This window comes from Equus przewalskii, chromosome 6 (assembly GCF_037783145.1).
Source record: "Equus przewalskii isolate Varuska chromosome 6, EquPr2, whole genome shotgun sequence".
Classification (NCBI taxonomy): Eukaryota; Metazoa; Chordata; class Mammalia; order Perissodactyla; family Equidae; genus Equus; species Equus przewalskii.
This window is the reverse complement of record NC_091836.1, coordinates 81,315,637-81,336,046: the sequence shown is the minus strand read 5'-3', so window position 1 is coordinate 81,336,046 and position 20,410 is coordinate 81,315,637. Positions and strand designations below refer to the sequence as shown.

Below are 20,410 nucleotides of genomic sequence, written 5' to 3'. Positions count from 1 at the left end.
GGTGCAGAGGGAAAGCAGCAAAAATGAGCAAGGGGGATGGAATCCAATAGGAAGATAGTCACCCAAGAGTTGAGCTGGAAAGAGACTGTAGCTCAGAGGAGGTCAGGCAAGGCCTGTCCAACGCCTCCAGTGAGTGTGAGCTCAGCATCGGGAGGCCAGCTGCGAGGCGCAACCACCTCACACACCTGGCAACCAAGCTTGCTCCCTCCCACTGTGGCGAAACCAAGCCTGTCGCATGCAGGAATCCTAGTGTGCATGTGCGTGGGCCAGCAGAGGCAGGGTCCTGCGGGAAGGGCCACCCTCCTTGTCGGGGAGAGCAAGATGGACACAGCTGGGAGCCCAGAGGCATGATTTCTTGAGAAGAACTTTCAATCTCCCTTCAGTAGCCATAGAAAGAAGCCCAGAGATCAGCAGGAGGAGATGAGGAAGCAGATCCGTGAGTTATTCAATGAACATTCGCCAGCACCTTCTGTGTGCCTCTAGGAAGATGCTGACCCATATGGGGAGAGGAAAACAGAGGACTTGCCATTCCTCCAGGAACAAGAGAAGAAGGTTAATTTAAGAGGCTCCGGGTAGATAGGTCAGCTTGCAGCTTATGCAAAGGCTATAGAGCTCAGCTGGACACCTGGAGACTCAGGCCAGAGCTCCTGAACCAAATGGGTGTCCACTTCTCCCTCATCCAGCCCAAGGCCTCCAATTTCTAGATGAAAGTTTGTGTCTTATACCTAGAGGCCCTCGGCGCCAGCTTAGAAGATGCTCCTGGAGTCTCTGAGGTGGGAAGGAAGGCCTTGGTGAGGTCAACCGCTGCCCTGGGATCTGCTCCCAGCTCCTCCACAGTCATGAGGGACCAGAGCAAGTCATTCTTGCCCACACCCCTGACATGACAGAGAGCCTGAGACGGAGTATGGCGGGGCTTTGACAACTGCCAAGGAGTTGAGCGACCATGACCACAATATTGTCGCCTGGACAAATGCCCTAGGATACGGAAGGGAACCTTGGTGTTCCACAAGGCTGGAATACTCAGCCAGGGAAACAGGAAACCCAAGTCAAACTTTGTGACTCCCCAGGGGGGACTGGCATAGGCTTCCCAGCCCCTTCTCTGCAAAGGTGTTCCCTGTGCCTGCACGCCTGGATGCTGAGTGGTCCCCCTCTATCTGACACAGGCATCCTGTCAGAGGAGGCAACTTTGGCAGGGAGGCCTGTGGAGCAGAGGGAAGAAGGGGACACCGCGTCGCCTCCCCCAGCCGGGGTCAGCAGTGGGGCACCAGATGTTGAAACCCATCACTCACACAGCTGCTGGCTGTGCTCAGTCAGCTTCATCCCACCCCCATGCCCCCATTCACAGCCTCCTGTCCGCAACTCAGGCTCTCAGCAAAGACCTGAGCTGATGTGGAGGAGGCCCAGGGGAGGGCTGGGTTACTAATGCCGCCCGGCTGGCTGCCAGCACAAGCTGGCGAGGGGACAGGCACATTCTTCTCTGACAAGCAGTAATGAATGGGCACCGTGCTGCCTGGGCTATAGGCCGACACCGGAGAGCAGGCTGACCTCAGGCTGCACGATCCTTATCTTGAGGCTACAGCAGGAGCAGTGGCAGGAACAGGGACTCTGGAAGGGTTGAAACCCAACCAAAGAAGATTCCAGCCTGGGGCCCACCTCTCCACATGCTCCTTCCTTCCAACCCTGCTCCCTGTTTAAGCATGAAGATGAGAAGCCCAGGAGGCCAGCAGGACAAAGAAGCAGGTGTCCAAACCAGGCAGGAGTGATGGGGGGAATCCACACACCCAGTACGTGCCAGGTGCCCTGTGTATGTTTTTTAATTTACTCCTCCCAACTACCCATTCAGACAGAAACTATTATTCCTATTCTGTAGATGAGAAGACTGAGGCACAGAAAGGTTAAGCAGCTTAGTCACAGTGCTTAGTTCATATGTGACAGAGCCAAAATTCCACTTGTCTTTTTGACCGCAAGAACAGTGAGCTTTGCCCTGTACCACAACAAGGGGGCCACAGCATGAAATTCACAAGTGAAAGTGTCTCTGTGTCCCACTAGGACAAGGAGCCATTTGCTTCCAGATGACGTGTGACCTCCCAGAAAAGGGGCAGGGTGAATGAGCTGTGGGGAAGGAAGAGACTCAGCTGATCTCTCGGGGAGAGGACCTACACTGACGCCTGGATAAGGGTCGCAGCGCCCCCACTCGACCCCCCCAGGTCTGCAGAAACACCTCTGCAACACCTTCATCCAACACTGATGCAACACCAAGGAGAAGGAAGTTAGCGGGCGGCAGTCCCTTCCCTCTTCCCCGCTCCTTGTTCAGTCTCTGGCGGGACAACGTCTGCTCGCACACTTGCTGATGCTGCCAGCCCAGGTCACAAAGGGAGAGACAGTAAGGACATCACAGCCAAGAGATACGTACATTAATGATGACACCTTTGTCGAGCAGGCTCTGCTTCTTGGCAGTCATGACGAAATAGTGGGTGGAGTCCTTGTAGTAAACGATGTTCTCGAGGTCAATCCCTGAAAAGAGAAGCGATCAGACTCAGCATCACTTCCTCCGTGCCTGCTGTGTGCCAGGAGCTCTGCTTTACCTCCTTACAGGTCTCACTATTTACCTGCAGAGTATTCACGTTAGACAAGTTTTAAGACATACAAGGCCGGAGAAGATAAAACCGAGTGCCAGAATTTACCCAAGTCAACAGAGCTAGCTGTTGTAGTCCCACAAAGACACTCTTCTTTTTCAATTGAGATATAATTGACATACAACAATGTGTAAGTTTAAGGTGTAGAACATGTTGATACATTTATATACTGCAATATGATTAAGGCACCATTTCTGTGAAAACTCATAAAGTCCTTAGGGGCTGTGGACCAGTGTTTGCAAGGTAGAGCTGAGTAAGTGCTGTCCACGGCATGGTGCTAAGCAAAGACAGAGCCAGGATTTGAACCCCAGCCTGTCTGATTCCAAGTCCTACTCACTGTGCCCTTTGTGCGGCCAGTGATGCAAAGAGCTGTGTGAATTCCCAAAGACTATGCTAAGTGATGTTTCTACCATTCCCCTGCTGTGTATGAAAACCCAGGTGCCCCAGTAGGAACAGCTGGGCTTAAAGGGCTGGGTTCTGTCTCTTGACACTTTCCACCAGTTGCAAAACACTTTATAGACTAGGTTCCTGCGTTTAAAACAACACTGTGTGATGACAGCTTAGCTTAGTGGTTCTCAAAGTGGGGTGTGTGGCCAGAAGCAACAGCATCACCTGAGAACTTAGTCGAAATGCAAATGATCAGGGCCGCACCCCGGACCTATTGAACGGCAACTCCGGGGGTAGGGCTGGCAGTCTGTGCTTTAAAAAGCCCTACAGGGGATTCTGATCCACGATCAGGTCTCAGAACCTCTGGTTTAGCTTCTTTGAAGGGAGAGAGAGGTGCACGGCAACTCAGCAGTCAACACAGAGGCGTGCTGGGTAACCATAGGAACTCCTTTATTACCGTTAAATAGAAAACAGCCATCAATGCAGAGGGCCCCCCAGAGAATCAGAGGAAGTTCATTGCTGTCACTGAGTGGGGGCACGGTTGTGAAACAATGACCAAAGGTGACGACCACAGCAAAGTGTAAAGGAAGCTCATTGAGACATTTGGAAAAACACGCTCAATGTCCTGTCATAATTTAGATTTGGCGGCTTAAGTATTTATTTTCTTAGTATTTAAGGGGAAGGGAGGGTTGGAGAATTCTTAAATCATTCAAAAGCACATAATATGCTGGAAGGAAATACTTTTTTAATAAAATACTGCAACCATGGTGAAACTCAGAGGGTCATGCGATGGGCACTCATCCCTTGGCCAGCGAGAGGCATAGTCTGGCTCTGTAACAAACCCTATTCCTAGAAAACTATCCTAAAGAAATAATCCAGCAGAAGCAGCTTTATCTGTAACCATAAATAACTGAAAGATCTAAATCAGAGGTCAGCAAATCTATTCTGGAAAGGGCCAGAGAGTCAATATTTGGGGCTCTGAGGGCCATCCAGGCTGTGTGGCACCCACTCCTGGTGGAGCAGCCATAGGTAACAACGTCAACAAATGAGGGTGGACGCATTCCAGTAAACCCTCATTTACGGACATTGAAACTTGAATTCCATGTAGTTTTCAATTTGTCACAAAATATTCTTCTTCTTTTGGTTTTTCTTCAGCCATTCAAAATATGAGAACCATTCTTAGCTGGAAGGCAATACAAAAACACGTGGCCACCCACAGTTTGCCAACCCGTGGTTGAAATGTTTCCGCAGTGACAGTATATCCACTTAATGAGCTATTCTGCCCAAACTGACCATCAGCAGGACTAGGTTGCAATACGGTCAATATTTGAAATGTGACGCTGAATGAGAAAAGCAGACTGACAAAGAGCACTGACACTGATGACAGCCAGAGCCATGTAAACAGAAAGGATGCAGGTGGAAAATTACAGAAAAGCAGTATATGAAAATAAAGACTAAGCCTGCTAGGTGGTGCTAGGTGTGGGGGATTTATTTTTAGTATAAAGATTTTATTTAACGTTGTTACAATGCCTTTTCAAGGAAAAATATATATTTTTTAAATCAGGTTAAAAAGAAAGGAAAAAAAAAAATCTGGAATTTACTTAATTGGAAGCAGGCGTTTTATCCCTCTTTCCCTCACTCTGCTTTACTTTTCCCCACCAGTCTTATAGACCCGTAAGGCATTAGTTCTTTGTTTATTGATGGTCTCCAGCTCAGTGAGGGGTCTTCTTTGTTTTGCCCACTGCTCTATCTCATGTCCTTGAACAGCACCTGGTGCAGGGCATTCAATAGACACTGAGTAAATAAATGAATACCTTCTTTTCTCAAGGCCCACAACTGGGGGACAACCTATGCCCCTGAGTCAGCGGCAGGTTCCCCTGGCATCCCTGGACGTCCCCTAGGGGGAAGGGCCACTGGCACACTGCACAAAGGTACCCACGCTTCTTCAAGGACCACCCCCAGGTTACTGACTCCCCACTCAGAGCGCTCCCTGAATCTCACACTCACCTCGGGCACAGACCGACCAGCCTGCATTAGGATGGTTTATGTGGGAGTCCCTTTCTGGACAGGAAGCCACTTCGGAAGGGGATGGTGTGAACCTTGACTTTGTATCCCAGGATTTTCAGTACTAGCTCATATGGGCACTCAATAAATGTCTCTGAGTAAATAAAAGTTTATCTATTTTCATGGACAACATCTAGAACTTTCCCTCCAGAATCCCTCTTGTCCTTGAAGGAATCCATTATTATCCTAAGAAGAAATCCCTGTTTCCACTTTATGGGAGTCCCCTGGTCCCCAGAGCCGGGACAGCCAGCTGCTCCTCTGCACATGTTAGGACTCACGGACAATGGCCTGGTTTGGAGAAAGGTGAAGGTCCCACCTGTTTCTTCTTTAAGGTCCTGAAAGAATTTCTGATTGAAGATGAAAGCCACGCCACTAATCTCTTCCACCTTGGCCTCAGCTGTGCTGTTTCTGTTTATGAAGTTGGCGGTGATGGCAATAGCCAGCTTCCCACGGAATTCTTTTCTTCTGAACCCTGCGTGAGGAGAAGGGAAAAAGTGGGTCTTTCTTCTGCATTTGGCACGGAAACTGAAAACGATTACTGAGAGAGCTATTCTCAGGCGCCCCACAGGCCAGGGAAACCAGAATTCTGGATCTCTAGAGAACAGGGGCAGGCAGAAAGGCCGAAGTCTATACCCGAGGAAGAAACACATTGCCAGCCTTTCTCAGCCAGGGGGACTCTTTCCTTTCCTAAAATCTATTGGACCAATTCTCCTAACTAGGCTTCAACAAACAAGGCTAACGCCGTCTTCTCCAACAGGCAATCACAGGGCTCATCCTTTTACAGACTGTTGCTAGGAACTCATGAAAGACCCACATGCACCTTAAACTTACACAATGCTACTTTATTAGCATCTTTCATGATTTTTTTTTCCCTTTGAAAAGTGGGATTTTGAGATTGAATTCCCACAGCACAGAGATTTTAACAAATTTTCTGTCTCCAGTCCCAGCGACTGGCACTTAGTACACAATAAATGTCTAATGAATAGGTGGTATTCTAACTTGCAATTAATTTGGTACAATGATTCCTCAGGGTTCTTATAGTTTTCAATGATTTACATTGAAATTGCTTTTTAATGGCAGTAAGAATTCTGCATGCAATTACAATGTGGGTCCCCCACCCCCACCAACAACAAGCAATTCTAGGACACCAGCTGGGTGTCCTACAATTCAACTCAATTCTGATGCTATCTACCCGGAGATAGTATCAGATTCCACAGTCCCACAAGACTGCCCCCACTCCAGATGCCAATCGCAAGACTATGTTGTCGCCTGAGCTTCTGACCGACCCGCTATAAATTGGAGGTTCCAAGGACCCCCTTTCTTGGCTTCAATTAATTTGCTAGAGCAGTTTAAAGAACTCAGAGAAACATTTTACTTACTAGATAACTCAAGAACAACCAGATGGAGAGACGCATAGGGCAAGGTATGGGGAAGGGGCTTGGAGCTTCCATGTCCTCTTGGATCACACCACTCTCCCCAAATCTCCATGTGTTCACCAACCCGGAAGCTCTCCAAACCCTCTCCTTTTGGGTTTTCACGGAGGCTTCAATATACAGGCAGGATTGATTAAGTCACTGGCCTTTGGTGACTGGACTCAATCTCCCTCCTCACCTCCCAGAAGGTCAGGGGGTGGGATTACAAGTTCCAAACCTCTAATCGCACAGCTGGCTCTCCTGGCAACCAGTCCCTCCATCTTTAAGGGATTTCTAAAAGACACCTTATTATCATAAACTCAGTTGTGATGGAAAGAGGTTTGTTATGAATAACAAGGAACCCATTTCACCTTTATGGCTCTGAAACGATTTCAGGAACTGAGGACAAGAGACCAAATATTGCAACAAAAGATGCTCCCATTGCTCTTATTGCTCAGGAAATTGCAAGGGTTTTGGGAGCTCTATGCCAGAAAGGGGACAAAGACCAAACACATATTTCTTATTATCACTCACAATACCACAGGCAGCCACACAGAGGATCACAAGCCAGTGGTCACATTTCAATGGACCATCTTCCTAGTCCCCTTTCTTTACAGCATCTGACTAGTCCTTGGTCCTGAATTTTGCCTCTGCCCTGGATACTGCTGTTTACTTTGCCTAACTCAAGACAAAGGACATGACCTTTGTCTGCTGCCACCTTTGGGAATTCCCCTCACATTTGCTGTCCTCATGCTGATTCTCAAACTTCTTTGTCAAAAATCCCTCTAACTAACAGTCTTGGGTTTCTATTCAATACTCACTCCTTTAAGTCACTCACTAGACCTTTGTGAAAATAGTCAGAAATGGCCATTATTCTCTAGTCTAATATTTCTCAACCGGGTGCTTTGGCAAAGTGTGGAGACATTTCTGGTTGCCACAGCTGGGGTGTTACTGGTGTCTACTGGGAGGAGGTCAGGGATGCTGCTAAGTATCCTACAATGCACAGGACAGCTCCCACGACAAAGAATGGACCAAAATGTCAATAACGCCAACTGAGAAACCCTGCTCTAGTGTACTTACTTGGTCCTAAGTTGCTCAAATGGCTCTCCTCCTTCCCACCCTTCTTTTCACGTTCATGAAATGCCAAACCATACTCAAGCTGAGTGTGGATCTGGGATTTTCAAGTATTCAGATTTACAGTTTTCCCAAACCATCAAAATGGCCCCATAAGCTCTAACAGCACAATATTCTGGTTGGCAGCTTAAACCTTCTTTGTCAGACATTGGTTATTGATTGCAGGGGGTGGGGGAGTAGGTATGGAAGTGAAGAGAGGAAGGGAGCACTGGCTGCAGAGCAGGTGGGAAGGGCCTTGGCTAGGCAGACCACACATTCTGAATTCTCTAAGACCAGGCGTACTTTAGGGAGTGTGTTCTGTCCTCAGAGAAGGCGTCCTCCCAGTCAGACATCCACAGCCTACAGCTCTTCAGCAGGGCAAGCTCAAAAAGCAGACCTCTCCCTGGTCTAAGAGATGCCATGTGGGACCACTTTGTCTAAAACCCATGGTCTCAAATTAGCACAGTTAATGCAAATCAGTACAACCTGTGCACCAATTAATCTTGAGGCTGGGATGGAGGTGACTGAGGGCATTTCCTGGCAATGGGGCTCCTCTCTCAACCTGACCAGATCCTACTCAAGAAAACATGTTATGCTTCCAGATTTAGAACTCAGAGAAGCATGGTTTTGCACCTTGACAGTCTGGACAAAACTGATCTTATTGTCCAGCAGTGACTGTGCTTGAAAGTTATGAAAAGTGACGCCCTCCTCCTTCTGGAATTATACTTGACAGTAAACTAACGCCATTAATACATAAAAAGTGGTTATCTTAGTTAGATGGAGTAAGAAAGTGCTCAGCACCATGGCTTGCACACTGGCAGGTGCTCAATAAATGTATGTTGATGTTTTCTTTTAATTTTCATGGCACTTTAGCTTTATAAAGCATTTTTACATATGAGTCCTTTCCCAGCCCTTGTAACAATGCTTTGAGAGAGCTCTATTATCCACACCTACAGTTGGGAAAATGGAGGTTCAGAGAGAATTAAATAGCTGTTCTCAACACTCAGCCTCAGGCATGGCAGGGTGGTCTGCTCTTCTATCAAGACCGCCATCCAGCTTTGGCACCTGTCATCTTGCCCTCCCTTCATCCCCTTTCCGATACACCCCCTCAACTCCCCTCCCCCCCATCCTCAGCCCCAAGGAGAGTCTTCACCTTCCAGCGTGTTCCTGCGGCCATCGGCGCCGATGATGACATCAAACTCAAACTCCGACAGAGAGTGGTCTGTGGGGAGAAATTCTGCCCGCCAGCCAATTTCTACCAGGACAGAAAAAGGAGATGAGTTGGTAGAGAGAGGTGGGAGGAGAGAGTGAATATACCCGCTCTGTGCTGGCCGTGAGAAATGGACCATGCCACCAGGTATAGGAACCCCGGACAGAGCCTCCGGAGGAATGACCAGCTGTCCAGATTCACACTGGAATCGGGAGTCCTTCTGGCTTTAGTTTCCGTTCAATCCAGGACAAGGTAAATCAGCAGCGCCAACTCTATGCCTGGTTTTACAGGTTTCCACAAAGGCTGGGAGTCTATCTTTACTGATTCTCAAACCAGTCTTACTTGCACCTTATTTTTTTCAACAGATTCCACCAAGTTCTCTTCATATCCTCCCACATTCCTCAGTGCCCTCCCATTGCTTAACAGACCCAAAGGGATGTTCAGGGTGTAATGAACCAGCTTGAATTCCTACTTCATTCTGTTAAAAAATCTTTTGTGGTGCGGTACACGTCTCTTACAAAACCATTTTCAGGTGAAATGCTGCTGCTTCCCCATAATTAGGATTTAATGTCCACTAGAGGTCTGGGAGAGGGTAAGCACACAGGAGTCTCAGAAAGTTAAATATCGGACGCTATCCTGCTCAAAAGCCAACTAACGATTTCCCTAAATTCTCAATATTCTGGGCAGGGGACAGGAGAAATCAGAGTTATAGCCTGCGTGTGAAGCTACGAGGTCTCTAACACTCAGCCGGACCCAAAGGGAAAGCCCTGTCCAGGCAGCAGCAGATTTGATAATAAGCAAGATGCAGAGGCCTCATGAACAAACTCTCTGACCATGGTGTATATAAAAGACCAGAATTTACATAAACATACTAGAAGGAAAAAGAGAAAAATTAATAAATAGGACATACCTACAATGGGTGAATTTTATGGTTTGTAAATTATACTTCAATAAAGCTTAAAAATATTATATACCAAATAATACTTTGAACATTTATTTCATATTTGCTCTAGAAACTTCACTTTCTTTATTGCATTTTAAAATATATGGGTACAACAAGTGTATCCACATGTCTATGTGGGTACACACACAGCTTGAAGAGCGTGTGAATGAACTTTATCAGATAACTAAATCTATGTCTTTCATCCTACTTACTGATTAGACTTCATTTGTCAAAGTACCGCCTCCTAGTGACAGAGCAACCAAATCACAGGTTTATTGGCTTAATAATAAATCCCCTGGGGACTGAAGAGCAAACCTAAAGTGACAGCAATGGTCAAAAACAGTAAAATATCCTTTGATGGAATTATGCCAAACAACTCCCAATAACTCTTACAGAAGATCCTCTGAAGGATGCAAACGTGATTTCCATTTTGCAATACCTGGCTTCTAGACAGAAAAGCAAAATTATACTGTACTTTGAGTTTCTTGATCTTCAGGAGGCTCTAGAACCTTCACAAACTCCACATTCACATGGATTTCAACTCCCAAGATCAGGGCCACCTTGAATAGGATGAGCTGCAACTGACGGATACCTATTAGAAAGGGAGAGGAAGAGGGGTGAACTGGCAGTAGCAATGCTTGAGTGCCTCCTGTATGCAGAATACTAGATAATCACCACTCAGTGATGTCTGAGCCAGCAATATAGCAACAATGATCATTTCGGAGCACTAATCATGTGCCCAGCACCCTAGGTTTTCTCATTTACCCCTTACAGTGGCCCTTTGGGATACTTTTTCTCATTTTATAGATGAGAAATTGAGGCTCAATGAGGCTAAGTGTCTTGCTCAAGGTCACATACTGGCAAAAGTAGACTGTGGACCCAAATCTGTCTGATTCCAAGACTGTGCTCTGGCTGGTAGAAAATGCTATAATGACGACGGCTTGCTCTTTCCTGCCTCCTTCCAGAGCTGGGCTGAGGGTTTGAAAAGATAAAGATGGAAAGAGGAGTAAGCAAAGAGCCATAAGTCAAGTCAGTGATCAAACGGCTCACTCTGGGGGGGACTGTGCCCATGCTCTCATCCAGGGGAATGGGTGGGCTGTGCAGTCTCCCCACAAAGCTGGGCTCATGGTTCTCCACCTCCTATCCACTCTCTCAAATTCCCCCAGCAAGTGTCACCTCATTTCCCTATATTGTCCCCTGCCATTCGGCACAAATGGGTACGCCTCCAAATATTTTTCTGCAGAGTATGAAGTTTTTTTTCTCCAAGCAATTTTATTGGGATTATAATTGTTTAGAACGTTGTGTAATTTGGGGTATACAATTTCTGAATACACTTCACCATGCTCACCCCCAGTAGTCTAATTTTTATCCATCACCATACGTATGTGCCCCTTTATCCCTTTCACCCACCCCCCAACCCCCTTCCCCTCTGGTAACCACAAATCTGTTCTCTTTATCAATGTATTTGTTAGAGTGTGAAGTTTGAAACTTTCTTTGGGTCCCTCTGTATTTCGTGGGCTTTGTTCATTTAACATTTATTGAGCATCACAATATGCCAGATGCCACGTTAGGCCCAGGAGATGTGGAACACACCCTCTAATGGAGGAAACACAGGTAAATAGAATGGGGCAGGGAGGGGAGGGAGTGACAGAACAGAGCCTGAGCCACAGTCCTGGAAGCCGGGAGAGGAGGGGCCAAGAACACCAAATCCCACGGAGAGATTAAGGAAGATGAAGACTACAGGAGCCCAGGGCACTTGGGAGTTAGGAAGCTTCTGGAGACCTTGGTGAAAATCTCTTTAGCATAGTGGTAGGGGAGAAGTCAGACTGCACTGGAAGGAAGCATGAATGGAAAGTAGAGACAAAGTCTATATCTACTCTTTCTAGAATAAATACTTTGAAGTAAAGAAACACAACGGGCCATGACAGAGGCAGGAGGGGCAGTGTGAGGTGAGGGGCAGGGGACAAGGAGGGCAGGACACAAGGAGGGCCTAGAGTTGGAGAGGAGGTGCCAGCTCTGCCTCTGACTTGGGATGAGAGGAAGCAATGGGTGCGTGGGTGGGGCGAGAGCGGAGGAAGGCCAGGGGGCTGGTGGGGAGCGCCTGCCAGAGCTTCTCTTCCCCGGAGCAGAGGAGTGAGGCCATCTGCCAAGAACGAGGAGGCCGTGGTGGAGGTTTGGAACCGCCAAGGTGGGAACTGGAGGAGGATGCTGATGCAGGACAAGCTGAGAACTGCTGAGCATTGCCAAGGACCAGGACACAGCTGAGGCTAGAGAAGACCACAGTGAGTCTGAAAGGAAGCCAGTCAGCTGGGGCTTAAAGAATCCAGTCCACCTCCTGCTTGGAAGCAGACCTTGGCAGAGGCCTGGCCTCTCTTAGTTTCAAGGTTCCTAGTATCTCTGGTTGCAGCACACAGCAGGTACTCAATAAATTCTCCCTGCCTGCCTTCCCACGGGCGTTGGACCTGCCCTTGACAGTGATCACTCTGAATGTTTGAATCTGGGTTCCAGAGGCCTGCCACTGTTTCTGCTCACTGGGATATTTCCAAGGACTAGGGGTTATAGGGTGCCCCATCAATGGGGCAGAGAGGAGCTCCTGGCCATCTGGGAAGGCAAACCCAATAGCCCCAGGGCCCTCACGAGGCCTTCTGGTGCCCAGCCCTGCCTCTTAGGAGGTCTTGATGCAAAAATGGTGCTCAGTGTTGTTGTTCTAAATCGGTAACCAACATACATTCTTCTGTGGGTGGTAGGGAACATCCTGAAAGCTGACACTGCAGCTTTCTGGGCAAATCCAGATTTTTCTCCAATGGACTCATGGAATTTACTCATCCCAGACTGAGAATAAACTCCGGGGCCACTGCTGATACATTCTCCTGTATCTGACTAAATTACGCCCTATGTGGTGGTTAATTCTCTTCAGTCACTCCTGCCCAACCCCACACCCTTTTCTCATCAGTTCTTGTCCTCACAGCAGCGCGGCTCTCAGGGTTCCCCTCCCCACCCAGTGGTTGAGAGACTGCAGCTCTGAATTCTGAAGTTTGGGGACCCTGGCTGCTTTGTGATCACCATACACCGCTGGATGCAAAGCGTGTCCTGAGGACCCACTACGTGCCAGGCACAGTGACAAGCACATTACAAACTTGACCTCATTTAATCCTCTCGACAATCCTGGCAGGCAGGCCTTAATCACATTTACAGGAGACAAAACTGGGGCATGAAGAAGGTAAGGAATTTGATCCAAGTCACGCAGAAAATGGACAAGACAGATTCTGGACCCAAATCTGTTCAAACCCTTGAACACTCCCCACAGAATTAACCTGCCTGGCTTTCATGGGTCATGGTTGCTAAATATAAAATGGCCAAAGACCTCCTCCCTGTAAAGCATGAGGACAGACGCTACACTCTCAAAGCCCGTCTGCACAGACCTTGCCTCAGAGACCCAGGCGTGAGTAATGTCACAGCACAGGGGCCTCGGCACTCACCTGGCCCTACCTCGGCATTCAGGGACGGCCAGGACCTGATATCCACATTCTCTATTGCCCCTCCTTCTCTGGATGAACCCCCATCATGATGCCCTCTCTCTTGCTAAAGTTCAAGGAAACTTGGTACAGGATCTGTCAGTTGTGTCATTCCTCTCTTCTAAAACCTGCCACGGTTCCCCAGAACCAGCAACACAGCATCCAGCTCCTTTATCCCAGAGGCTTGACAACCTGGCCCATGCAATGGTTTGGTGTGGCTCCCTCTTCTGAACTCCTCTAGCAAGTCTGACTACTCTATTAAAGCACACTTTATTGTGGACAAAAATCTTGGTAAGTTCTCTGGGAGTGCAGACCAGGTTACTTCTGACTCTATCTTCGATATTTCATTCATGAATTCAACAGAAGTTTATTGAGCATCCACTATGTGTCAACTACTCTTTTACATCCTGGAGACACTCTGGTGAACAGGACATGCCACGGTCCCTGACCTCATGGTGCTTACAGCCTAGTGGGGCAGAGCAGAGGCCTGCCAGGAGGCACCGGGCAGCCCCTTCACTGAATGTCTGCCAGCTGGATGTGTGGAGGCCCCAGGGACTCGCAAGATGGAACATTCTGGGGACCCCTCAATGTGGAGAGATGTGCCCCACCCAGGGTCAGCCCCCTTCTCGCATGGGGTGCTACCGTTGGCTCCACTCACTGATGTGGTCGATGGAGCCAGCACAGAACTTCCCGTAGAACTTCTTGGCTCCCAGGCTCCGCAGGTCATGGATGGTGAAAGGCCAGAGGTGCAGCACATTGTTCCGGGAGAAGGTGTCCCTCTTCTCCACCACGACCACCTTGGCCCCCAGATAGGCAAGTTCAATGGCAGTGCGCAAACCACACGGTCCTCCCCCAATGATGAGACACTGTGGAGGTGAGAGGGGAGAGAGACGCTCAGTGACCTCTAGCATTGTATACACAAACCCCAAGTCAGCAGCGTAACTGAGGAGCAAACTCCGGTTCACACCAACCAACCAGCAAGTGCAAACCGAGCACCTGTTAGGACCTGCCATTCACCCATCCAATGTGCATTCCCTGTGGGTCTACCAGGCACCAGGCACTGGGCCAAGCCCTATAAGGGACCAGAGGTTAAGGGACTTGGGGAGAGGCACAGTGAGATACACGTGAGGTTCCAAGTCAGACTCCACTAGGCTTAAATCCCAGCACTTGACCTCTTAGCTTCCTCATCTGTGAAATGGGTGCATTATTCTTTCCTCATAGGGCTATTGAAAATAAGATTGCTTCTAAAAAGCTTATGGTGCATCTTTGTGACCTTGGATTAGGTGAGAGTTTCTTAGATATGATATCAAAAGCATAAGCAACAAAAGAAAAAAGGTAAATTAGACTGCATCAATTTTAAAAACCTTTGTGCATCAAAGGCCACTATCAAGAAAGTAAAAACATAATTCACAGATGAGAGAAAATATCTACAAATCATATTTCTAATAAGAGACTAGTATCCAAAATATATAAAGAATTTTATGACTCAACAATAAAAAGACAAATAACTCAATTAAAGAATGGGCAGATGAGCTGAATAGACATTTCTTCAAAGAAGATATACAAATGGCCAATAAGTACGTGAAAAGATCATTAGCCATCAAGCTGAACATCATTAGCCATCAAGGAAATGCAAATCAAAGCCACAATGAGACACCACCTCATACCCAGTAGGATGACTATAATAAAAAATGCATACAAAAACAAGTGTTGCTGAGGATGTGGAGAAATTGGAAGCTTAAACGTTTCTGGTGGGAATAAAATGGTGTAGATGCTTTGGAACCATTTGGCCATTCCAAAGTTAAACATACAGTTACCATATGACCCAGTAAATCTACTCCTAGGTATATACCCAAGAGAAATGAAAACTTACATCCACACAAAAACTTGTACACGAATGTTCATAACAGCATTATTCATAATCGCCAAAAATAGAAACAACCCAAACGTCCATGAATTGACGAATAAACAAAATGTGGTATATCCATACAATGGAATGTTATTCAGCTATAAAAAGGAATGAATTGTTGATATATGGATGAACCTTGACAGTGTTACGCTAAACGAAAGAAACCAGACACAAAAATACATAATGTATGATTCCGTTTACATGAAATGTCCAGAATAGGCACATCCATAGAGACAGAAAGTAGATTAGTTATTGCAAAGGAATGGGGGAGGGGAGATTGGGAAGATGGGTATGGGGTTCCTTTTTATGGGGATAAAATGTTCTAGAATTAGATAGCGGTGGTGGTTGTACAACTTTGAGAATATACTAAAACTATTGAAATTTATACTTGAAAAAAGTGCATGTTATGGGATGTGAATTATATCTTAATAAAATAATTGTATGAGAAAAAAAGCATATGGTACCAAGTTTGGCACACTCCAGCAGAGATGTTATTCTTATTGCCGAGACCTAGTCCTATGAAGTCTCAGTCTAGTGGTAAATTCAGACTTGTGAGATAACTAGAAGCTCATGTGACTAGTTACAATCAGAGCCTAGAAGGGGAAAAGATAATCCTGCCCAGTAAGCTGGAAAAGACTTCACAGAGAAAGTCTTTACAAATTATCATCATCACCACCACCACCATCTTTATCATCATCATCACCATCATCACTACCACCACCATCATCATCACAGCCTACATCTTTTGAGTACTTACTGTGTACCAGACACTAGTCTAAGTGCTTTGCGTGTTTTAGCTCTTAATCCTCACAAGAAAGGAAGGAACAATTATTATCCCCATTTCACAGATGGGAAAACTAAGACACAAAGTAGCTAAGTATTTGGCCCATGGTTTTACAGATTGAAAGGCGCAGAGCCAGGATTCAAACCCAGGTGGTCTCACTCCAGAGCCCACCATGCTGTACTGCTTCTGGTTTGCCAGGAATAAAAAGAAGAAAGGACTTTTCGGCAGAACGGATGGCCCATTCAAAGAGAAGGGGAAAGAAGTTCAAGGTGGATGGAGAGAAGGATACTTTGGGGGAAGGGAGAGGGAGGAGAGAAAAGAGATGAGAGTTAGTCTAGACCAGATGCTGAAGGTCTTAAATGCCAGGCAAAGGAGTATGGTGTTGGTCCTGTAGGCACTGGGGCCATGGTGTGCAGAGGTGACAAAACAGATTCTGTACAAGCCCCACGCTAGGTCTTAATGCACACTGCAATGTTGAAGACCAGGATCCTTCCCCAAGGATGCTATGCCCATTCAGGAGAGAAGGGAAGACACATAATGACCTAAGTAGTTATCCTGGGCAAAAGCCCTTTATTCAAACAGTCATCTGGGGAGCACTAAGCCTGTTTAAGAACAGAGGAAAATGGCCGTATTCTGGCTGAGAGTCAGACCCCCAGCACAGCACCCTGCCCTACTCCTGGGCAGGCCCTGAAGCACTTCAAGAGGCAAGAGTTCACTTGAGGGGTCTAAGTAACCGAGGACACCCCAGCAAGGCAGTAGGGATGGAGATCTGTATCCACACATCACTGCTGACATTGCAGAGGTATCTGGAAATTTCCCTCCTGCTCGGGATCAAACCTTATCTTAAACAACGCGTTCCCCTTCCTCTAGCAAATATTCCATCATCCGGTTATCACTCATCTGGGGCCTACGGGGTCCCCAAAGGAATGTGCAAACAAGCATATCAGAAGCTCCTACATCACAATCAGTGTGGCGTACCGGCTGGAGCCTTCCAGAGAGTTAGTGGAAACCTCAGCAGGGGAAGTGAAGTCACCGCTGAGATACAACTCAGTCCAGAGGCGTTGGGAACGGATGGGCAAATCCCTTCACGTCCTTTCTGGATGCAGCCGACTGGAGAGAACCAACTCCCCCAAGCCCGGCTCCACTTCTTATCTCACACCCCAAACAGCTCCTCCAGCCCGGACATAGCCAGACCATGACGGGCATCTCAAAGCAAGGATCCCAACCCCGCCATTCTGAGGTTGGCTTTGGGGTTAAGTCTGGATTCACGGCATTTCTTTGCGGTTAGTGCATCTTTTCCTGTTTGCTGAGTTCTGTCACTCTGGGGCAGGGATGCAGCAGGGGTGAGGATGTGGGGTGAAAAAGGGCAGGAGGGGAAGCAGGGGAGCCCTCCCACATCCTTCCATCATTCAGGCCTGTCCCAGCACCGCTCCCAGGGCAAGGCAGGAGACCCGGTTCCCACCAGTTGGGGGGCTGCTGTGAATTTTCAGGCAAACAGTAGTCTGGGTACTGTTTCTGACCCTCTCAGCTAAACCCGAAATCCCATCGGTGAAAACTTTCCCACCACCCGGGGCCCCAGCACATATTTCAGGCCTGAAATTTCAGAGACGCCAGTCACACTGTAATCTAAAGTCAAAGCAAATACCAACGGGCCTAATTACATAAAGGGAGAAAATTTGGTGCAGATGTCATCAAGACACGAGAGAAGGCTGTTGGCAGGGGCCGGGCCAGTTCCTCCTAAGAACACACCTGTTATGATTAACATGGGAACTCAGAGTTCCTACAAGAGACGGAAAACCGTGCCTGCTACATGCCTGGGCAGAGGGGCAGGAGAGAAGAGGGCTTCCCCAGCATACCCTCGGTTGATGCTCTGGATGTCGGGCATGGTGCGAACAGGCCACGATGCAAAGGGTCATGATAACTCAGCACAAAGGAACTCTCCACATTTCCCAGACTCATCTGGGCTAGCACCACTGGGGAATTACTGCCAAGGAAAGAGAACTTTTCATCAACACTCAGCCCCAACACCTTCTTGAGCCCCAAATTAGCCTGAACATTCCTCCCACAGGCTCTCTTCTTTGTGCTACCCGGGAACCAGGCTCCGCATGTTACAATTATCTGCCTCTGATTCCTGGGCCAGCATGACTGCTCCTCAAAAGCTGTCCCCATGTCCTCTGCATATCTCTATGCTCAGAGCCCAGGACAGGGCCTGGCACATGGGAGGCCTCAATAAACAAATGGATGAATGAACTTCCCACACCCTCACCGCCCACCCAGTTCTGGCTCTCCATCCGTAACCAGGATGTTCAGTTCACGCCAGCCAGGGTTTATGTCTGCATTTCCCACCCAGGCTGGGGGAGCTGGGGTCTGCCAAGGCCACCAGCAACACGGATGTCAGCAGATCTGTGTGCTCAGGCGACATAAATTTATTAGGCAGGGGGGAGCAGGGCAGATGCAACGCCAGCAGGAAGCCCATCATATAGATAAGCTTGGCAGCGCTCAGGCCTCCACATTCGTGGAGAGAGACAAACACCACATGGAAAAATCAGCTCTTTATTTATCAAGGGGTGGGGAGGGGGAGGAGGGTACTCATTCAATAAGGCACGGGCCTGGGGTGGCCTCAGCTCACACAGGACTCCTGCGCCATCCCAGAGGAACCCCACAAGCTCTACCCATTTCTTGGTGACATGGCGCAACTCCCAAACCACAAGTGGTGGGGGTGCTGGGACTGCGCCAAGGATGCTAAGGGGATTCAGTCCCCTGAGAGAGCCGCCGAGAGGACCAGGGGCTAAGCCGGGGTTAGCAGTCCGGAGACTGGATTTCCGCTTCTGAATTCTGCCTCTGATCTCCTTGGGAGCCCTGTGTGCGGACACTCCAGTGAGGAGGGAGGGGCAGAGAAAGCCAGCACTGGAGGTAGCAGCTTGCTGACCCAGGCTCTGCACCCCAGTGAAAGGACTATGATCATATCTAAACTGTATGGCGCCCAGCATTTTCCACTTGCCAGGCACTGTCCCAATCACTGTGTGTATTTCATCATTCCTACTGCCCCGTGAGGTAAGGTCTCATCATCATCTCCACTTTATAAAAATGAGAAACGGAGGCATAGAAAAGTTAAGCAACTTGCTCTAGGTACCCTTATGATCCTCCCCCCATTTTTTTGGTGAGGAAGATGGGCCCTGAGCTAACATCTGTAGCCAATCTCCCTCTATTTTGTAAGTGGGACACTGCTACAGCATGGCATGTTGAGCGGGGTGTAGGTCCACACCCAGGATGCAAACCCGTCAACCCCAGGCCACCAAAGTGGAGCACACAAACTTAGCCACTACACTACCAGGCTAGCCCTATGATCCCCATTTTTGAGCTAAGAAATGGAGGCAAAAGAGAATAAGAAATTTCTCCATGGTCGGACACATAATAAGTAAGTGGTCAGGTTTGGATGCGAACCCAGGTAGTCTGGGTCCAAGGCCTGTGCTCCGAGCTGTGCGTCTCTCTGTAAAGGCTGACCCCAAGAGTGTGGTCGGGATGAAGTGAGGGGATTTTTCACTCCTTCCCTGCGCCCAGCATGCACCTCGGCATCCTGGGTGGAGCTGGGGTTCTGGCTGAACACACAGGGCCTCTGCACGGAAGGCTAAGCCTGGTCTGGGCTGAGCTTCACGTGCCTCCCTGGGGTGGAAATTTACAGGCCAGATGGAGCTAGAGCCCATGCAAATCCCGGGAAGCTGCTCTGGCAGGTGCCACAGCACTGGGGGGCTTGGGCACAGACAGTGCAAGCCTGCCTCTGAGAGCTGGCGGTCCTGGCGGCAAGCCCAGCGATGCGAGGTCATGCGTGGGGCTGTCTCCCTGGGAGAAGCAGCCGTCCGGGCACGCTGACCTGCAGGCCAGCTCCCCCAGGCAGCGTTCTGGTTCCAGGGACGTGCCCTCGCACTTCCTGGTGTGGCTTCCCAGCCTCACTGGCTCTTAGGACTAGCCGCTTACCTAGAGCCAGGTGGGAAGGCCCTGACTGTTACTGAGTTACCACCAGTGGAAACAGCTCATGTCAGAACCGTAGGACGGAGAGTTTTTAGATCCAAGGTGCCACCCACATGCTAGTATGGGGATTTCACGGGGGGGCCTGGCCTCACAGCCCATCCTGCAGGGCAGTGCTAGGGGGTGCTCACAAGAGAGGCAGCCACCTAAAATTCTAGAAGTCTCTGCCATGAGGGTGGCCAGACAGGGCTCTTCACAAGGACTTCAAGGGCCGCTTGCTCTGCGGGGGGAACAAAAGCTCATCTGACTCGACAGCCCCGCCCTGGTCCGACTCTCCTGTGTCTCAGTCACACCCAGTTATTCCTCAGTCACAATTAATACCATTTACTAACCTCAGAAGTTTACAGAAAGGAAATGGAAAAAGATTTCCTGTTCTCCCTGCCTGCTCTCAAAAAATTAATATGAATTCCT

The 20,410-nt window shown here is 48.4% G+C and overlaps 1 protein-coding gene across 16 annotated transcripts in view; it reads right to left on the bottom strand.

The window, feature by feature from the left end:
* MICAL2 (microtubule associated monooxygenase, calponin and LIM domain containing 2) overlaps positions 1-20,410 on the bottom strand; it is a 222,468-nt gene that overhangs the window by 121,211 nt on the left and 80,847 nt on the right. For all 16 annotated transcript variants that reach the window (XR_011541620.1, XR_011541621.1, XR_011541622.1 and 13 more), the window contains 5 exons: positions 13,939-14,146; positions 10,241-10,357; positions 8,766-8,867; positions 5,404-5,559; positions 2,414-2,514 (listed from right to left, as the gene is read on the bottom strand). Coding sequence is in view for 13 of the 16 variants with exons in the window: in XM_070626376.1 (XP_070482477.1) it covers positions 2,414-2,514; positions 5,404-5,559; positions 8,766-8,867; positions 10,241-10,357; positions 13,939-14,146 (684 nt within the window). In the remaining 3 variants the exon portion in view is untranslated. The remainder of the gene's footprint in view (positions 1-2,413; positions 2,515-5,403; positions 5,560-8,765; positions 8,868-10,240; positions 10,358-13,938; positions 14,147-20,410) is intronic.